General features: G+C 43.2%; 1 protein-coding gene across 2 annotated transcripts in view; it reads right to left on the reverse strand.

Annotated features, from left to right (window-relative positions):
• The window catches only part of IMPG1 (interphotoreceptor matrix proteoglycan 1), a 1,923,199-nt gene that overhangs the window by 966,300 nt on the left and 934,692 nt on the right, over positions 1-22,207 (reverse strand). For both annotated transcript variants that reach the window (XM_069606284.1, XM_069606285.1), the window contains exon 7: positions 1,928-2,077. In XM_069606284.1, the coding sequence (XP_069462385.1) occupies positions 1,928-2,077 (150 nt within the window). The remainder of the gene's footprint in view (positions 1-1,927; positions 2,078-22,207) is intronic.

Here is a 22,207-nt window from a genome sequence, read left to right on the forward strand (position 1 = left end):
CAAGTTATTTCACATCTAACGTTGCTAATCTCTGGTCTGCTTTTGCTTCTTCTCCCACTCCTTGTCCTTCTTCTTCGAGTTTACCTTCATTTGATTTATCCTCATTCTCTCCTCTTATCAATTCTGATACTTCTGCCCTTCTTACTTGTGCTCATCCAACAGCATCTCCTACTGATCCTCTTCCCTTTTCTCTTATTCCACATGTCCATCCCCATCTTCTTCTTCGTCATAACACCTCACTCATTAATTCGTCTCTTTCTAACTCATGTTTCCCTGCTACCTTTAAGCATGCTCTTATTCTCCCAATTTAAAAAAAAAACAGACTCTTGGCCCCTCCACTCATGCTAATTTTCACCCAATTTCACTTCTTCCTTTTCTCTCTGAAATGTGTTAGTTTCCCCTAATATTAATTCTCTTCTACCACCTCTTCAATCTGGATTCTGTCCTTCTCAGTCTACTGAATCTGCTCTTTTGCATGTCTCTAACTCTCTTCTCTTTGCTCGTCATTCTAATATCTGATGTTTGATACTGTTGATCACACTCTTTTTTCCTCCCTTTCATCTTTGGGTATTACTGGGTCTGTCCGTGAATGGTTCCGCTCCTATCTTTCTTAGTGGTCCTATTCTGTAACTTGGGCTGGACATACCTCTTCTTCACTTTCTCTTCTCTTTGGTGTCCTTCAAGGTTATGTATTTGATCCTCTCCTTTTCCCTCTCTACACTGCCTCACTCTCTGCTCTTATTTCTTCATGTAATCATTCATTTCACCTGCATGCAGAGGATACATAAATCTTTCTCTATTTCTCTTCCTTTGACTTTATTCTGTACTCCACTTTATCAACGTGCCTTTCTGCTGTCCAAAACCAGATGTCTTCTAATTTTCTACACATCAATCCTTTTAAGATTGAGTTTCTGTTTTTTCCAGCTTCAACTATTCCGTCTGCTCTTCCTCCTCCATCTCTCTTTTTTCTCCTTCCTCACTGCCCTTTTCCTCTTCTGCACTCAATTTGGAGGTTACCTTTGATCCCTCGCTTTCCTCTAAACTGAATATCTCATCTATTGCCCACTCCTATCACTATGCCCTTTTTAACAATAATCGTGCTCAACCCTATGTCTCATTTCATGCTACTAAAAGTCTTCTGTTCCGGTTGCTCTATTCTTGTATCGACTACTGTTCTTCTCTTCTTCTTGGCCTCCCTGACTCACATCTTCTTCCTCCCTGATCTGTTTGTAATTCTTCGGCTCATCGTCTTCTCCTTACCTTTTCACTCTTCTATCAATCACATCTTCCTTTTGATTCACGTCTTCTCTACCCTTTTCTTTCAATTGTTTTTAAATGTACCCACGGCTTGGCTCCTCCTTATCTTACTTCGCTTGTCTCGTTCATTTCTCCCACTAGGACTCTCTGATCACAGAATCTGCTTCTTCTCACTGTCCCCAAATCCTCCTCTGCTTCTTCCCAATTACAATCTTTTTCCCTCTTAGCCCCGAAACGCTGGAATGCTCTCCCTCTCTCTAACCGCTCTTTTTCATCTCTTTGTATTTTTCAATATAACCTGGAAGCTCATCTTCTTTCTACTTAGTGACCTTCTGTTTCTCTCCCCCTCCTCTATTAAGTTGTCTTTTGCATTATCATGTACCGCTATCTACTATCTTGTAATAGTGCTTTTGGTGAAAAGCGCATTATAAATTCAATACAATGAAAATGAAATTAAATGTAAATTATTACAAACAATGGTGCTTGGCTACCAGGTGGCACACGCTAGTTTTTATAAAATAGGTGTGGATACTGAGGGAGAGACTGTGGGGAGAGGGAGGAATGGAGGGCATTCTACAGAGTGACAAAGAGAGTTTATGTGCCATTCCACTGATGGCACTAGCAATATTTGGCTTTGTTTGGCATGATATTGTCTGCGCAATGTCCTCACCTGGAGTTGAAAGCTTGCTGCCAGTTCTTGGTAGGGCACTGAGCTGGGGTCACTCAGCTCTTCTGTATATCTTTGATTAGTGAGGGTGACAGTGAACTCCACAATTTGCTCCGTCGGCTGTTCTGGGACTGTGTTTGTGATCTCCACCTCCTGCAAAACACATTAAAAAGTTCACTATAGAAGGCGTCCCCTGATAAAAGTCACAAACATATATGTTTTATGTAATCTCATTTTTCTTGTACAGGTATGCGAGCAAAATCAGAAGAAGGGCATGTTTTCATAGAAGGCACAAAACTGATGATGTTCAGTAGGAAGGGTGTCCGGACATTTCATCGAAAACAATTGGTCGACAGGACATTTGGTCGACGTAATTTCGTCAAAAACCAAATGGTTGAATTTGTTTTTAAATTATATATATATTTTTAAGGTTGTAGTTTAGGGAAAAAAAGGTTTTTTTAGAAAAAAAAGGGGGTTGGGGAGACCCCCCGAAAAAAAAGGGGTAAAAATAAAAAAAAACATTCGACCATTTGGTTTTCGACGAAATTGGTTCGACCATTTGTCCAGTCGACCAATTTTTTTCGATCAAATGTCTGGTAACCAGTAGGAAGACCTGCATGCGTGGATGCGTGGCTCAGACAGGTGTAACAAGACTGAGGCGATAACCCTCAGAACTCAGACAAGTGACTTTCATCTGCATGTAAATACTTTCTGAAATAGGCACACCTATACTCCTGCACCTAGTATTCTTTAACAGTCAAGTGTTGGACATCTCGACTAGTTTATCTCTTAGTTGGTAAACAGATCATTGTAAAGCCCTAATACTGAACCATGTCACACAATCCCTCCTTTGAATCATCTATGACTAATAATTGTGGTTGTTTGAAATGTTTTTGAATGTATAGATTGCTGACTAACCCTTCCAATCGGGCTCCATTGGCTGCCTTAATTACGCAGAAGTTACTGATCATTCAAACAATGCATTTCCCTCCTCTTATGCTTTTAATTCCAGGAACATTCAAAAGTCGGTTAGACGAAGTGTGATGCTGCAGAAGTGCGATCTACCCTCCACTAAGGGGAACAAAGCACATTCAAAGCAGACACATTTCTCACAATCATTGTTCTAAATTTCAAACACCAGCATCTGAAAACTGCAAGCTCTGAAAGAAAGGTCAGTGAACTGATGCATGTTAATGGTCGAAACAACCCAGGGACATTCAATATGGTTGGAGCAATAAGGTTGTTGAAAGTATTACAACAGTACATAGAAGTAAATGTTGTTGGGGATGAGGTGGTAAAATCCCACCCCCCTCACCATTCCTACTGTGTCTAAATTCCAAGTAAGCTAATGGAGGAGTGGCCCCACCCTCACGGTACCGGATCACATGATGTAATATAGAACTGTACCTGTAACACCCTACCCCTACCAAACAAACAAGCGCATTTTGTATTTGAGCAAGCACCATCATCTAACTAGGCCCTGAAAACCATCCCTCTGTGAAATCCAGTTCTCCCCATCCCCAGCGCCTCACACAGCACCGAGAGCCCAAACCCCCACCACATCACCTGCCTGCCTTGCGTGCTACGTGCAAGGCTTGTTCTCACAGAAGTCCAATCATTTATTGTTGCAATTGTCCTGCATCACTTCCCCAGATTGTGCTCACTGCAGAACGTGAGATCATCGGCAGCCTTTAACACAAGTGCCCCTGCATCTCCACTAAACTGCCCAAGCCCTTCCAACCCCCACCCAATAGGCCAAGTCTCACCAGTCTTCAACCCCTCACCTTCTTTAATGCTGGTAACCATCAGACCCCCTCACGTTGACCATTTCAGAACACCCACCACAGGCAATGTATCCTCCCAAAAGAAACACAGGTCTACCTATATCATGAGAGTTCTAAGCAAAGGGGATGGCAGAGCAATCATCTGGGGTGGGCACCTGGGTGCTGGAATAAAGGTATCAAAGAGGACCCTGAGTGGAGAGGTCGGAATGCCAGTATATAAACCCATCTTCTCTTGATACCCCTTCTATGAAAGAATGTGAATAAGAGCCATTATTCTTATAATTGTTAGTTTTAATTGCTTAGCTTAGATAGAGAGGACTGCATCACTTTTGCCCAGACCATCACACCACAGAGATGAACCCAGCTGACCAACGTGTGCGAGGAGAAACTGGGAGCAATGACCAATTAGCATCATGCATCCCTTCTAGTATCAACCACCCCTTAGGTCCCTCACCAACCTGATGCCAGAGTCTGCACTGTATGTTTAAATGTCATCAATGATGCTGTGTGCCTTTTTAATGTGCTGCCCGTGTATTGTTCGGCAGAGTGCTCTCGGCCAGCAGAGTTCTTTGCTTGCTAATTTTATTTGATATGAAATGTGTTAATCTTTGCAATTTATCTCCTGGCCTTATTCCCCAGCGTGGTGTGTCCATTATTTTGGTCTATTGGATATTATGTGCTTTAAAGAGGGTGACCCTCCTTTGTTGACCCCTTTGCGCGGTATTCCAGGAGACCCCCTCCCGTGCTTGTGGTGAGATCCAGGGCTTCTTCCAGCAGGGCCGCCCCCACCTATGGCTGACCCATCTCCAAAAAATGTGTATGCAGAAGAGAAAAGTTATTGTGGGTTCTGGCTTTGAGAATACCCCACTGCCCGCCTGAGCCGGTTGCTGCTCCTAGGGAGAGGCACACATGTTGTGGATAGACCATGAACGGAGGCTCTTGGAAGAACACAGGAACGTGAGTATAAAATTGCAATGATGAGATACATTTAGGGAATGTGAGGGACTTAAAGCAGAATGATTCAAGGGAACACGAATGGGTAGGATGTGGATGAGTAGAGTGATTGTTTAAAGTGAAGCGCTTTCTTTTTTCATGGCCATTAGTTGTTTATATTAAGAGAAGTAAGTGGAAAATGTAGAGGATATATAGGAACCTCGCTCTGAAAGGGAGGTGGAAGGCCGCACCACTGTGCTCTGTCCCGACCAGTGCAGAGGATAACAAGGAAGAGAAAAAAGTAGGAGCTCCAAATAATTAGTGGACTTGGGATTAAGTAGTAGTTGTTGTTTTATTTTATAATTTTTGGGTGTTTTTATAAGCTGTGGAGGTAGACCCAAGAGGTGCGGAGACGAGGCGAGTGTTGTAGTAAGTGAGATAGTGAATATGCTCTAAAGGAGAACGGCAGGGTAAAGGGGGTGTCGGTAAATGTATTTTTGTCTATTTGTTTTAATGCGTTCAATATATGTCCAATTGTTATTGTTTTCAGTGCGTCTTTGTGGGTATTTAAAACATTCAATGTTTTCATGTGTAAAAAATATTGTATTGTATTTGAGAAGACAGAGATTTTTCCGATATCATTGAATACCTTAGAAGAGAAAGAAGAGAGTTGCACCGGGAAGGGGAAAGTGAAGGAGGCCCTATAAGGGACTACAAAGGGAGTGTCAATAGAAAACAGGGGAATGGACACCCAACATATTTCTAAGAATCTCCCTCTGTACAATGAACAAATAAAAAACGATCATGAACAGAGGGTAAAGGAAACAAAGGGGGATGGATTATCGCATGCCTAGCCAGAAGAGGGGGCCCTTTGATAAGGGAACGTTAGGACACCTGTCCACAGATCTGATGGCAAAATATAAGGGGAAACAACTCCAAAACAGACGTGAAGTGTTGGATTTGTTGAGAATGTTTGAGGAAACGCCAACCATAAATAAGAGGGAAACGGTATCAGTGTCCCCCGAAGTAACAAAAAGTGAGGAAGGGGGAAAAGAGAAAGGGAGGGAAGAACCCAAAAAGATATATCCCTTATGCACAAGGCCAGCAGAGGTATATGCAGACCCAGTGTACGTGCCTGGAAACAGTGCACAGACAATACCTAGCACTGCCCCACCACCACCTTATGATCCATTAGCGCACCACCCTGGGTCCCACCGGACCAAGCACTCAGGATCTTGAAATAGCATTGACGTCTACTAGAACGGAATTAGCGCATCTAAGAGCAATATGCGAAGCAACACAAAAATCAGTGGTAGGAGAGCCACCTCGAAAAAGCTCCTCTCGCCTACCAGAGGATGAATGGAAATACTGTAGTGATTTTGACGAAGTAGAAGAAGGAGCTGTGGGAGGGATACAGAAAGTGCAATGGACATCCCCAAGAATGATTGAAGGGTGGGAAGGAAGGCTTCGAAATAAAATGGGAAGAACAGCCCCAGCAAAAAAGAAAGGAACAAAAATAAACAGTGGAAAGGTAAAATCCAAACTCCAAATGCCCCTTATCACAAAGGGGCAGGACAACCCCATTATGTACCTTGGGCACAGAGGGATAAAAACTCCTTGTGGGGAAATGGATTTACACATTTGAAAAAAACACGGTAGGCGTGCCGTTGGCCATCTGCGACATCAAAATCCTCCTGGTTTCCACAGTAGGTGATCAAACAGACTCAGTGTGGGTGAAAACAGGATTTACGGGGGTATCCACAAGCAATGAGACTCATAATGGGGAATTGTTTAAAAATGTAAGAGCAGAGGTGTGGGAATACCTGCAGAGAACCTTCCCAGATACCCCCGATTTACATTCTATAATGCAGTGCACTATGGGGGATGAGGAAGATGCTGTGCAATTCATTCTTCGGGTGCAGGAGATGTGGAGGGCAGGAATGGGAACCATGTGGGACAAATCTATGTCCCTATTTTACTTTATAATTAAAAGAGGGCTCCCGAAGCAAGTACAGAAGCCAAAGGCTGGCATGAGATTCAAAGCATCATAGTGCACCACTGTAGGAGGATCAAAGAAAGAGAGAACAGCAGCATTGGCCACGGAGCACCCAGTGGAGGAGGGAGGAGTCTCTGTGGCTGCACAAGCTAGAATGTCTGCAATGTGGGCAGACAATGGGCGGGAGCAGTGGGGAGGAGAGCAGCAGTACATGGGACCCCAATGGCAAGGAAGACCGGCAAGAGGACGGGGTGGGTTCCAGGGACAGAGTAGAGGAGGATACGGGGGACAAGGGCCCCGAGGGGCAGGACAAGGACAGTGTTGGTAATGCGGGTGGTGGGGCCACTTCTCCCGGGAATGCCACCATAGACAAGGGGGCATTATCAGTAAAATCAAGCATATCATATCTGACACCCACCACACAACAGGCAGTCACAGCCAAACGGCCCTAACCAAATGGCCCATCGGCATAACGGTTCCATGTCCTTTCATCATGGGATGAAACAACAATGGGTTTTTCTCCATGGATATTTCTACGAGAAAACTCATTGTTTATTTTTTATTTATTGCTTTAATTATTTAACTATTCCCTAACACCCACACCCTACCTATATATTTTTTTAACCACCCTACACAATTCGATGAGTTTTCTTGTTGAAATAACAACAGAGAAAAACCCAGCGTCCTTTCATCTCAAGATGAAAGGACGTTGTACCGGCATAACAACCCTTTTGCCACTATCCCAAATGGTGCACCGGCTCCATATCAGGGAACGTGAGTGCTCAGTGAAAATGTTTTCTCCTGTCCTGGCACAGACACTCACCCAGATTAGGACAGCCCCCAGCGAGCACTTGCATGTCCAGTCCTATCCACTACCTACAATCCAGAAGAGGAACCACTGGTGGGGCAGAGATAGAAATGAAACAGTTTATCTTTCTGGTGGACTCGGGGGCAGAGAAATCATGTATACGTGAAGGTGATATTCTGTTATCTGTCAAAAATCTAAAAACACAAGGGTTCTCTGGGACTGTAGTACCGGTTCCTTTTAAAAAAGATTTGGATGTTAAGATAGGGGGAAAACAGCACAAACTCCCCTATTGTATTATGAAAGCTCGCCTTTCAACCTACTAGGCCGGGATTTGCTCAGTAAGTTGAACATGACCATATCCTTCACTGATAGAGGAATTGTTTTTTCAACTCCTGGGATGTGCCCTCTCAGAGCGATGCTATTGATAACTTCTGTGGCCAATGAACTTAAGGTAAGAGGGGTACCAGTGGATCCTGGCATGTTTATCTTTGGATCAGGATTTTGCAAGGGCAGTGCCTGAACTAACTAGACACAAATGGAGAGTGCCATCAGAATTTGTGTTTCGACCAGTAGCAACCCCTGAAATAGTTGCTGGGACAATATTGTTGTTAGACATGCAGGGAGTACAGGTATCTGCAAGGAGGATAGTGGCAATAGGAAGGGGCACGCATGGATGCAAGTGGCACACAGTACTGTGTATTGACCCAAACATACCATTATGCAAATTATCTGATGAGGAGCTGTTCACTGACAATGACAATGATGGGGAGATTATTTTGTAAATAAGTATCCCTTTTGAAGTGATCGTGCAATACAGGAAAGTGCCAAGCCCGCTCATGGCCGTCGTCAGTGCACTGCATCCCCACTATGACAAAGACATGCAACAAGTTCCCCCTCACCTGTGGACCACAAAACCACATGATGTAGGGTTACCAAGAGAGATCACACCTGTAAAAATAACTGTAAAGCCATGAGCACTGTTACCTAGGGTAAAACAATACCCATTATCCTAAGAGGCAGAAGAAGGAATACAGGAAACAATATGTGCATCCTACCCGTGTGTGTTCCCTTCAATCATTCTGCTCTAAATCCCTCACATTCCCCAAATGCATCTCATCTTTGCAATTTTATACTCACGTGCCTGTGTTCTTCCAAGAGCCTCTGTTCACGGTCTATCCACAACGTGTGAGCCTCTCCCTAGGGGCAGCAACCAGCTCAGGCGGGCAGTGGGGTATAATTGTACCCTCAACATCGCCGTCTAACACTGCAGTGCATCCGATCAAGAAAGCAACAGGGGGTGCGTGGCTTATGGTCCAGGACCACCGCCAACGTAATGACATTGTGCAAAAAGAGTGTCCTCTTGTCCCTAACGCTGCTTCCATTTTGTGCAGCATTCCAAAAGCGGCCACACATTTCATTGTAGTGGACCTCAAGAACGCATTATTTTTGGTACCACTTGGCCCTGACTCACAATATCTCACTGCCTTCACAGTGGGTGGGAGGAGATACGAACACCGCCGGTTGCCTCGAGGCTACTGTGAAAGCCCAAGCATATTCAATAGAATATTGCATGAAAACTTAGGCATTTTTCAAGTTCCAAGTACAATCATGCAAAACGTAGACAAGCTCCTCGTTTGCAGTGAGAATGAAGAAGGTTGTCGAAGAGACTCTATTGAATTACTCCACTTGTTAGCCCACAAGGGGTATAAAGTAGACAAAAAGAAATTGCAGTACTGTCTGACTGAGGTCTTGTATTTGGGCCAATTGATTTAAAAAGATGGTAAACAAGTAATTCCTGACAGGGCTGCAACAACGCGCGCCTCAGCTTGACTCTACACAGTTAATGCTATGCAGATGTTTCTCAGAATATGCAATTACTGCAGGGCTTGGATACTTGACTATGCTGCTTACACACAAACCCTTCTGCAAGGTCTAAAAGAGGCTCAGAAAGACAAAGCACACATAACATGGACACCAGAGATGCAACAGGGATTTGAAAGCCTGAAAGAATTGATCAGCACAGCTTCCGTCTTAGCTACACCTGACTATGATTGGGAATTTTACCTGTTCTCACACTTCAATGGAACACTCATGACAGCAGTGCAAACACAAAAGACATCCCTGGGTCACAAACCATTGGCATACTACAGAGGCACACTCGATTCAGTAATGCAGGCTCACTGCACATGTGAACAAGCCCTCGCAGTCACCGCCTTTGCTGTTGAAAAGAGTTCTACAATTGTCATGGGATGTTCCATCACTTTGTTTGTCGAACACTCCCTGTTTGCGATATTAGAAAGATCCAAATCCACACTAACAACACAAAGAGCCACAGCATATTAAATAATTCTTTTAAGTCCCAATATCCATGTAGTACACTGCAAAACAGTGAACCCCACCACATTCTTAACAGAGCCATGTACATTGAAAGATATGCAAGAACATGATTATGCCACATAAGAGGGCGAAGAGGATGATATCCCCAATGCGCGAGAAAATGCATTAGAAGAAGGGGAAATGTACTTTGTAGCTGGGTCAGCATCAATATGCACAGAAACTGGAGAAAAGCATGTGGGGTGGCAGTATTGAGGTTGGAAGAAAGGGAATATGAGGTCCTAGTGAAGAAACGGTTGCCCACACATTATTCCGTCCAAGCAGCAGAATTAGTGCCACTGATTGTAGCACTCCATGCTGAAAAGGGGTGCACTGTGACAATATACTCTGATTTTGCATATGTAACCACCACAGTACATGCCGGATTGTCCAGATGGAGAAGGAGGAGGTTCAGAAGAGCAGACGGGTCCCCAGTACAGTATGCAGAGCTATTTAACAAACTAATAGAAGCATTGGCAGAGCCCTCTCTAGTAGCACTAGTGAAATGCCAGGCACATACCCATAACAATGATGAAATATCTTTAGGGAACGCTGCAGCAGATATGGCAGCCAAACAAGAGGCATATTTGCCGATCCCAATGACCACAGAGTGAATTATGATAAACAAGCAGGAAGAAGACAAACAAGAAGGAAACAACTCATTACCCATCGCCCAAATAATTGAGCTTCAGAAAAGGGCACCATCCACAGAGCAAGTGTTCTGGATCAAACGAGGGTGCACCCAATCTCCCACTGATTTGTTGTGGTGACAAAACAACACAGGGAAGGTAGTGATGCCCATAGAATTATTGACCGTGACATTCGAACAATTACACTTCCCGGCGTATACTTTAAACAGCATGTAGCGGCCGATCTCCAGGAGGATTGGTTTATACCAAATGTTCAGGAGCACTTGAATAAAATGGTGATAGAATGTACAACAGCGGAATGACTCTTAGAACGTTGAGAGGAGCGTTGCCCCGCCCCATCGGACCGTTCCAACAACTTCACATTGATTATGCAGATATGGGAGAGCAATGCAATGGGGCACGTTATTTGATCGTGGTGGTCTGTCCCTGGATAGAAGCAGGACCCTGTGCCCATCATGTTGTGAAGTGTGCAGCAACATTTCTTGTATGAGAAGTGTTCCGCGTTGGGGAATATATGATGTCACCAGATGTCCGACAACAGCACACACTTTGTAAATTACCTTTTCAAAGAAGTAACTGCATCATTAGGCATAAAACATAAAATGTGCTCAATTTACCACACACAGAAATAGCCTTTAAGTGTAAGTAGCCATAGTTAACTGACACCATGGCTGCCCTGGATCAGAAAGTCGCCGTACCCCTTCCTGGACTAGTTAATTCATAACGTTATCCCATTGACCCAGTCGTGTTTGTCTAAGTGAGAATCTTTCTTTCTCCAAAAGCTCAAAAAAGGGAGCAGGCCAGTCTGAATTCGAAACAAGCATTGGACTGGTTGGTGTTGGCAAGAAAGAAGAGGATTAGCGTGTCCTACAGGGCCACCTACAACACCCGAACTCAGCTATTCAGAAGCAGGCAAGACACACCACTGTTTGCCCCCCTTTGCATAGCTTCAACATTATCAAGGCGTGGGTCAGCAGGGCATTTTGGGTATGGAAGAAACAACGTATTGGGTAAAATATGCAAGAATTAAGTGCAGAGTTTAAATTGATATCTTTTCATACATGCTGGATTACCTTCTATACACTAAAGATAACCATTTACAAGCTGGTGTATGAACCAGGAACCAGTATCTTTGTTATTTTTTAAAAACTTTTAAAAAACTTTTTAAAACCATTATAAATTGCCGGATAAGCATGGTGCTTGTAGAAATTAAAACAATCCACTCGGAATGTAGCAGAAGGACTTTCTTATTCATGCGAGTCAGATGCCACAATGGCATCGATTGATGAACAACATTAAGTGCTATCTGAAAGGATAATGGCCATATAGTGCAAACAGTTGAATCTTTACTGTGTTAGGTGTATAAAACAGTGTATGGGATCTGAGACGTTTTAACTTGTAAAATGTCACTATCTGATAAGTTCAGTTCGTTATTATTATTTCATTTTTGTAATGCGCAACACGCCCGAAGGCCTCAGTGAGCAGAAAGACAAAGGTCTGGTCAGGAGGAAGAAACAAGATCCGTCCGGGCATCAGGCAGGAATAGAGAGGAGCTAGTCATTAGGATTGAAAAAGGGATGCTTTTTAATGCTTTCTGCTAGCTGGTGATGTTTGGGAGATTCCTGATATGGGGAGGAAGGGAATTCCACAAAGTAGGGGCATAAACTTGAAAGCAAGTGCCAGCAAAACTATTCAAGTTGTGTCTGGATACAAAGAGTTTATTGGCTCTACAGGAGCCAAGTGGGGGCCTTAGAAAGCGGGTTTTAAAGGTACCGTGGAGCGCTGTCAGCAATGCATTTATAAGTGAGAGTAAGTATTTTATGAAAGATGCAATGGCATACTGGAAACCAATGCCACGATCTTCTTGAGTCAGGGATATGATCCCGCGGGCCTAGATTACAAACAGCTCTAACTGCCCCATTCTGGGCTGTTTGGAGCCTTTTAAAATTGTGTTTAGATGTGCCTGCAAGGAGACTGTTATAGTAATCAAGCCGAGAGTTTACAAGTGCTGTAGCCAAGCAAGAGAGATGATGGGATGATAAGTATGGTTTAATTTGACTGAGCAGCTTATTAACATAGGCACAGGACATTTTAACATGTTTAACATGCTGTTTCCTATTCAACCCGGAGTCTAAGGTGACTCCTAGTGTTTTGACAGAGGAGCTTAATGGGATGACACAGCCAGAGATGGTGAGGTGGCTATATCTGGGGTCTAACATTTCTATTCTCTGACTTGAGCCAACAATCATCACCTCCATGTTTTCCTTTGTTCAGTGCCTAGGAGTGTACTGACGTCCAGTCTTTGATCAGGTTGTAAGCATCATTGACGACAGAATAGTCTGTGTCAAAATCTCCCGAGAGCTCAAGGACCAGCTGGGTGTCATCAGGATAGTTAGTATATTTGATGCCGATGCTATCCAGATGGCCAAAGAGGGGACGCATGTACTTATTGAACAGTCAAGGCGATAGGCAGGTTCCCTGTGGAACACCACAGGAAAATACCTCTGGGTGGGCATGAAATCCACTCTTGGCAACTCTTGCCCACTTGGGACCTCGAAATGAAGCAAACTATGCAATGGTGGATTCTGAGCAATTAATAAGATTACGCAGTCTCTCTAGCAATAAGATTTGGTTGACCAAGCCGAAAGTGGCAGACAGGTCCAGTAACATGAGAAGTGTGACGCTGCCTCTATCTACGATTTCCACCATGTTTGCTCGTAAGTCCAACATTGCGGTTTCTGTGCCATGAATTGTGCGGTATCCAGACTGATGTATACTGAGGAGGTTGTTTTTTTGAATGTGCTCTTGGAGCTGTAGGTACACAGCCTTATCGGGGAGTTTCAGTAGAAATGGGACATTGGTAATAGGTCTGTAGTTGCCAACGTCCTCTGGATCAAAGTTGGCTTTTTTCAGTATGGGGGGATCCAGACCTCCTTGAGACAATCTGGGATGCCTGAACAGGTTAAGGATGAGTTGACGATAGTGGTGATTAATGGAGATAAAAAGGAGATTGAATCCTTGATAATTAATGCAGGGCTTTTATCACCAGCACAAACTGGATCTTGTAGGGGTGCAAGCAATTCGTCCGCTATGAAAGTACCTATATGCACTTTTATGACACACAATATGTTTTGAAAAATCAGCAGTGCTATTTTAAATTCAAGCTACATCAGAGATGTATATGTGAAGAGAGGTTAGGCACAAAAGACGATTTGAGACATAATACACTAAAAATATTCAGCATTGAATTCATTCATCTAACTTTATTTTGGCTGAACGCCATAAAAGTTGCTCAACACAATATTATATATTACAATACAGAACTCAAGAAAGCATTAATAAAGATAATAGTATCGACTAGGAGGGCTTGGGAATCAGAGTCATCTTGAGACAGGACATGGTGATCCCACAGTGTTCGTTAATGCCTCTAGTCGATAAGGGCCCCTTGGGCTTTGTCCCAAGACAGGCCCCAAACACGTTTTTCCCCAAGCGAAGGAGCTTAATACAATAGTGCTGTTTGGCGGGGGCTTGATTCGCCTGCCAATTCTCAGTATGTCTCTGGCCACTTTGGGATCTCTGACCTTTAGTTCAACAGAGTCAAGCACATCCTTTCCATTTTCAGGTATCCTCATACAGTCCATGATATCCTCCCTGGTTACAAAGAGACGCCCCCACACAGAGCGGAGCCAATGTAAACATTTGTTCCGGAGCGCTTCGAATAGTACATGCTGCAAGGGAATTAATTTGGGTACTCCATGCAGGAATATTGTCCGGTGAGCAGAAGACCCCGACAATATAGGAGGTGGATTAAAGAAGTCATTAGCCAATCACTCAGCTGCTTTCACAGGTGGCCCAATTACCTCAGGGGTTCTAGCTACCTGCAGAGCTCGGGCCATTTCTTTGACAGTCATAACACTTGTATTCATTGGTTTGGTTCTGTTCTCTTCTCGGGGTCCACACTCCTCCTTACTTGCGGGCTTCGGTGCAATGGCTATGAACCAATGCTCCTGCTGAGCTTGGGGCATTACACTTAATCGGTGCCCCGTTCCCTACTACCAAGATAGACACTGGTTTCTTGAGTGTTTTTCTTCCATTTACCTCCATGAAGGAAATAAGAAGCTTTTTAGTGACAGTCTTTCTAACAACACTAAACCACAGCTATGACAACTCTCTTTTTCCCCTTTGGCTCCCTCCCCATATCCCCAAGAGTGGTGTCAGAGACCCTACTTGGATCCCTTAACTTGGATTGTAAACTGGGCCTAGATATGAGCCGATGATGGCATCAATGGTAAATGGGGATAGCAACTTGGCCTCCCATTAATTTGGCAGCAGGGATAAAGATATGGCCTGGGTGTGCTTTCCCTGCCATTTCCCTTTTAGAGATGAGGGGATGGTTTGAGGATATTCATATTTGGGACCAGAGGAGCCATGATCATAGGTCAAAATTGGGCCCACCTTATCAAAGGTACCAGGGATACTAGAGGGACCCGATGGGTGCAGATGTTCATCCGGTTGAGAGACGGAAGTTGGACATATGCCCTCATGGTGCTGTTGACCTGGTTCGGGAACTGTCAAGTATGGCCAGGTGCCATGAAAAACTGTAGGAACAGTGGAATCATTGTAAGCAGCGACCCTGTCGATGATTGCCCCTCTCCCACAGAGTGAGCTGCTTGAAACAGTAGGTGTACCCCGAAATTGCTCAATTTCGGTAATCAATAGGTGTGCATTCCCAAAAGAACTGGCACAGTTATGCATATTTAGGGCAGCTGTACCAGCAATCCCTAGAGGTGATAGCATAGTTGGCTTGGATATCAGAGTTGGTTTGTTCCTCTTTAGGCACAACATTTTCCATTTGGCCCCCAGCTCAAGCCAGGAGCCCAAGCCAAAACCAGGGCCAAACACGGGATGGGAACTAGATGCCTCTGCCAAATCCTGTGTGAGATCCTGCGCAGGTACCTGTGCGTGTGTCAAGGCCACAGCAGAGAGCGCTGACATGGCAAGAGCTGGTAAATATGGGAAAGTGTAACTGAGGCACAGGATAAAAGGAGGACCTCAGAGGAATCAAAAGTTACCTCCATTGCATTACATTAGATTCCACCCGATAAATATGGATGGAAGAAGCAGGACCCAGCCGGTGATGATTCAGGCAGCATCCATCAACTGCTTCAGCTTCAGCAGACTTCAAGACAACTCATGGTCGAAGAGTTTACTCTGGTAAATAGGGCAGCACACTGCAAGCCACCAACACCCAGAGGGACACCAATACTGTGCGCCCTTGACACCTCTGGCTTCACTCTAGCGGGGCTTCACAGCAGTCCTTGTGGAAAAGGGGGCATGGCCTGAGGCAAAATCCAATGGAGGCCCTCCCTCGCAAAAGACAGAAGCGGCAGCTGTATGCCAACAACCCGCACCCTTGGCACCACGGGCATTTACCACTGATCTATTAAATAATATGCACAATTCTTTGCATGTGTTATTACAATGGATTAAAGGAGAAGTTGCAAAAAATGTGTGCATAAAAACCACCAATCTCAATAATATGTTGCACCCCATTTTCACCTGCAAAATACTGCACAGAGTTTAGCATATAGTCAAGTTACACAAGTGAAAAAAGTACTTTTAGAACCTAGAGACTGTTTAATAAAACTAACAAGTGACAAAGAGATTTCAAAGAAGACGCTACTCAGATCACAGTGAACAAAAGAGTAGATCAGAGGAATACACAGCAACGGTCCAAATCACTTGTTTAATATCCACTTAAACAAATACCAGATCTGGAACATGTTAGAACACATTAAAATCAGAGTTATTAATGTGTAGTATTTAAGATCTATATAAAATGAGTATGATATTGTTCATCATTTCAGATAAACAGCTGCTGAAGAATATTGTTCCAGTGCTCGAAACTCCTTGAGCGTTACGTTTGTTATTTTCATTTTTTCACTTTTTTAATTTGTATTTATTTCATGTGTGTTATAGTTTAAAATCAAACTTTTCACACAAAAAACAATACAAACAAAAAGAAAATTACACATGGTGGAATCAGCAACAAGGTAAACATAAAGTTTAAAAGATTTTAAGAAGCACAATAAAAAACACAATGAAACACAATAAAATACCTCAGGCGGGGGATAGCAGCATAGGTTCCTCAACACATTTCATCAAAAGTCACTATAAATCGAATTCGAAGCCTACACATATTCTTTGTTAAAATCATCATGCATTCTCGGGTAGATTTATTATAATAACTGTAAACCCATTGGTCCTGCTAGATCACCTCTAAAAATCTCATACCAGAAATCATCATTTAGATTGACGGGTCTCCAAGCCGAATGTACCAAATTCTATCAGGAACTTCAAGCATTTCGGAGGATAGGTATTTAGCCAATATTTTAAACCATAAACTAGAGAGTTGGGGTTATGCTGTTACCAGATGATGTAAAGTTTCTACTTCTTAATAGCAAATCTGACACAAACTCTCTGTCCAGGGAATGTTTTCACACACCCCTCTTACCTCAAATGTTGCAAACAAGTTCAGCTTTAAATCCACCAAGCTCGCCTAAGTTTTATAGAAGGTTATTTATGTAATATTGCATTCCTTGAGCCCACTGATCTTATATTGTAAGTAAAATGATCGAAGACTCTATAGGAGGCTAGCCAAGACCTATTATCTGACAAATCTACTTCAAACAGGCGCTTCTTCATTGTATTTTTTCTGCATGAGAGCATTTCTTCTGATATACCACAATGTGTCATTCATCTAAATGCATTTATCTGCCCATCGCTGTAGAGATGTACAACTCCCTAAAGATAATACACCCTGTAGCTCTAAAAACAAAGATCTGGCTGGAGGCACCAAAATGCTTTTATACAATTGCAAACTTCTCCAGTCGATCATCGTCTAGATCGATGTAAGACCTAATACCTGCCTTATAGCTGACACTGGGGTTCCTTGGGGCAGAGAATATACCTTGTGCCAAATCTTGCCCTCGAAAATGGATCCCTGAACTTTTTTAACACCCACCTCTGCCCGATGGATGACCCACAGGATGATCTTTTGCTGATAGAATTTTAATAATTGGGAGGAGAGAGAACCAACCACATTTCCTGTCAATTTGTTTTAACTCTGATATTGAAGGTATTACAGCAGTCTTAGTGACTGAGCATTGTTTAGAGACTTTCTTATTACTGCAGATAAAGGTTCCAAGATATTTGAAGGATTGGACTTGCTCTAGATTTTGTTCATTAATCCGCTATTGAAATTTCTTAATATCATTCTTTCTTGTTTTGTTTGAAACAATAATTTTGGACCTTGCTTCATTAATCTCCAAACCCATCCCCCTAAAGTATAGATCAACCACTAGCAAGGCTCTTGGGAGGTCAATGTGCGTGTAATCAAATACAACTACGTCATCCACATACAAAAAGGTATGGGATAAACACATATCTAAGTTTAGGAGGATGAGTGTTCTGACGTTTCAAGGAGAAACTCAGGTCCGCTATAGAGGCATTAAATAGGAAGGGGGCCAAAACGCATCCATTTCACTTTCACAACAATATCATTCAATATGAATGTACAAAGAATGTGAATGTTTGTTTACTTAAGTGTGATTTGAGTTATTTATATGGTTGCTCTGGGAGGACAACTAGAGAGTGTCCCATGCAGGCATATATGCTAATGCGGTCGGTGGCATTTTCCAATACTACACATTAGCCTTTTGTCAGAGACAAACCCAACAGAAGTTTTAGAAAACATAACTATCCCCAACCGCGGTTTGTATAAAAACATGCCTTCTTAGACTTTAATTCCAGTAAGAGGTTCTTCATATGAATATCTGAAAAACAATGAAACACCTCATCACATGTCTTCAAAAGGAAGTGCAATAAAAGAACAGGTCTGGGTACAGAGAAATTATGGTGTTTTCTGAGGATCATGCAGCAGCAGGGGCGTTGCTAGGGGGGGGGTAAGGGGGCTATAGCCCCTGATCTTTTGGTTGTAGCCCCGGATAGAATCTCAGGAGCTACAGCCAAAAGACTAGCTAGCCCCCAGTCCCAACAGTTCCGACATCAGCTTAGCCCCGGGTCTTTTCCAGACCTAGCAACTCCCCTGTGCAGCAGACTCCTATGCTAGTCCGTTACTCTGTGATACAAGCTGCTTTATGTATTGCTGGTTTTCCACTTACATGCTGAATTACATTACTGGTGCTGGCACATACTGTGGTCGTTTAGTGCCACTTTGTGGCCAAAACAAGGGTACAGAGATGAGAGATGGGAAAAATTGATGAGAAGCAGGACATGCTTTTGGGATGGCATATGGTGAACCTATTGGCATGTATTACATGTATCACAGATAACATTTTGTGTCCCAAAAGACAACTTCAGTGTCCTGTAATTGATGGAGCCTGAGCCATAGACCGAGTGCCCCTCCCCCTGCATACTCCATATTCCGCTTCTTCATCTTAGTTCTTCCTCTTCCTCCTCATCACTCATATTATTCCCTCTTCTTTTTTCTAGACCATTTTCTCTTACTTTTACCTGTCCATAGTGTCACTTTCTCATTTTAGTTCCCTTTCCTTTTTTTTGTCCTATTCTCCCTTCCTTTTCCTTGTCCTAAACCCACCTCCTGCCCATTCTTCCTCAGACTAAACTCTCTTCTTAGTCCCTCGTGTTAGTCCCTCTTCCCCATCATAGTCCTTTTTCCTCCACCTAGCCCCTCTTCTGCATCCTGCTTCCTTGTCTTGGCTCTTCTTCCTCATCCCTCATCCTCATCCTTGAACCTCTTCCACTAGCTCATTCCAATTGCAGTTATCAATAACAGTATTTGTGTTCTAGAATAGTACAAGAAAGAACGTCCTCTTTTATTCACTTTCGTAAGCCCACACACTTTTTCTGTGAACACGTTTCCCAAGTGAGTTCCATCCAGATATTACTGGGCCTTCAGCTCATATATGATGGTGGCCTTTGGAGACCCATATGTCCCCCAAATATGGGGCTACCACCAAGATGTCCCCATTCTTTATGGGTTGTTATTCTGACCCAGGCAGTTGCACTAGTTCTCGTTGTGTCAGTGCATTTTAAAATAGTGGCTACATGTATATTAGCCATTTTGGCTAAAAGAAGCATATCTTTCCTTGAGGCTCCCAAAATGGAGTTCCTATTGTTGTAAAATCCAATATCCAGGCAGCTGTACTTTTTAGTTTACCCCTTTAGGTGTTCCTTTTACCCATGCAATCCACACCCTACTTGAGACTCAGTGATCTGCTCTCTGCTGTCTTCCCGCCATGCTGACAATTGCCCACTCTGCCCTGTTAGTTCCCTGCTCCTTTTTTCTCTGCTTTCCTCATTGTGTTCTTCCACCTAGGATTGTAAAGCATTCTGTTGCTTCCCGTATCTAGGTCAGCGCTCAATAAATGCCCAAATAATAATAATAATAATAATAATAATAATAATAATAATAATAATATAATATTAATAATCTATACAACAAAACTATTGCATTAGAGTACAGGTAAGGAGGAAAGGCAAATGAGGAGGGACACACAGCCTGTAGGTGTTGTTAGGCTATTTGTCCACCTATTGACATCCCATGCCCATGCTCATCCCTACAGCCATTATCACCCAGTTCCTGCCCCTTCCATCCTCAACACCTCCTCATGGGAACTCTTTGAGCTCAATGTAATCAAGCCTTACCATCAAACTTTGCACTCAAAGTGCCTACCAGTGTTTTTTCAAAGCAGTCTTCTGAGAGTTAATTACTTAATTACTTAATTGGAATTGTAAGCCCGCTACTGGTGTAATAAAAATGTCTTAAGCAGTTCTGCCTTCAGCCAGTCGACCTATAAGCACTCTGCTTGTCCTTCACTGAAATCCTGTTAAAAACAAGCATTGGCAAATCCAACAATTTTGGCTTGTGTATAAGTATTAGGAATTTGCCAGGGACTGCTGTTAGACGGCCAGGTACTCGCATCATTTTGCACCTGCTACCATCAATGGGCAGTTAATACCACTATGGCTGTGCCTGACAAGTGCTTTTCCCATGCGTTTATAAAATCCCAAACTGTTGGCATTGCCAATGTTTGGTCCATTTGAAACTGCATGTTCTGATGTAGCCACTTGCAACACGATGTTTAGGCTTTCCCATTTCATGTACCTTGATTTTCCATTTGCAACTGCATGATCAGATATAGCCACCTTGCAACATGAGGTTTAGGCTTTCCCATTTCATGTACACCGATTTTCCTTTTGCAACAGCATGCTCTGATGTAGCCACCTTGAAATACAAGGTCAGGCTGTCCATTGCATGCCCTTGTTCATTAATGCACTTTTGTAACTTTTGTAACCACATTCTTAAGCTTAAAGCACCCACATGCCTCAGGGTTCAGTGCGCTATATAAATGCCAAAATAAGTTTAAAAAAAATATTGGTAGCTCTTGCGTAGGATTTGGTGGATAATAGGAATTACCCTGTAATGTGATGCTCTGGCATGATCTCTGATTTACACTCAAAACAAGTGAAGAGCCCTCCACAAACATGGACTCATGCTGACTACACCGAACATTACAAAAATATACCTCTGTTCAATAATAATCAGCTATTTCTAGTAAAAAAAAAAAGGTTTCAATCATTTGTAAATGTTGAATATGCATCGAAAAATAATGATTGAATGGTATTACCATGGGAACAGTGAATACAGCTATACTTCACTAATGTCCAGTTCAATATTTATAGTTAAATAGAAACAAATATATGTTTAATTCAATCTTTATAAATCATATGCCGTGTTTTTTCGCTGTTGCCTCTTTACACGTTTGCATTTTAAGTCTGCAGCTTTCACTGTGGTCGTTTTTGCTTAATTTAAAAAATATATATATTTATGTGTTGTGTGTTTGGGGTAGGGGATTGGGTGGTGGTGGGTGGCAGAGTGAGGTGGTGGGGGTGGGTTAGATGGACATTAGAGGGGACCCACCCAATCAAAAAAACAAATGACTGTAGTGACAACTACACAGTTAACGTTTAAAATGGCCATGGAGAAAACAAGTGGCACCTTATAAATATAGGTTCCATGTTTTTTTGCCGACAGTAGTTTACCACAAAGTGATTACTTCAAATATTTTATTTATCAATTTGGGGGCGTTCCCCTCAAACCCCCCTCATTTATTTAATCTTATTTATTGGACATTTGTATATGGCCTGTACACATGTGTTTACAGGAGCCACAAGATAATATGGGGGCGAGGGTGGACAGACATGGGAACATAAGTAGAACAACAAAAAATGGTCCTACCGTGTAGTGCATGACAAGGTGGTAAGTGCGGCAGGGGGATAGGGAGAAGTGCCGGTGTGAGGTGCCCACAAGCGTTGGGGGGTAAGTGCTGGGCAGCCAAGGCGACAAGTGCCAGGGGAAGAGGGAGGAATGGAGGATGAGCCTTGTGGGCAGGGCGGGCCAGGTTGGGATAGTCTGGGCAAGGGAGCCCAAGGGCAAGTGCTGGCAGGAGATGCTTTTGGGACTGGTAGGGGAGTGGTCTTGCCCATGTATGACTCTGAAGGGACCTGGCCCCAGTCGCAGCGGCAGAGGGAGAGTTAGCAAGGGAGGGGGGGAGGGAAGGAAGCGGAGGAGAGGAAAGTCTTCAGAAGTTTCCGGAATTTAAGAAGATCTGGCTTAAAGAGGGTAGGGGAGGCCGGTCCAGTGGGAGGAAACAGCCGAGGAAAGGGTTCTACCTGCTGATCTCTAGTTGAGAA

The sequence above is a fragment of the Ambystoma mexicanum genome, chromosome 4p (genome assembly GCF_040938575.1).
Source record: "Ambystoma mexicanum isolate Mex_15411 chromosome 4p, UKY_AmexF1_1, whole genome shotgun sequence".
In the NCBI taxonomy this organism is placed as follows: Eukaryota; Metazoa; Chordata; class Amphibia; order Caudata; family Ambystomatidae; genus Ambystoma; species Ambystoma mexicanum.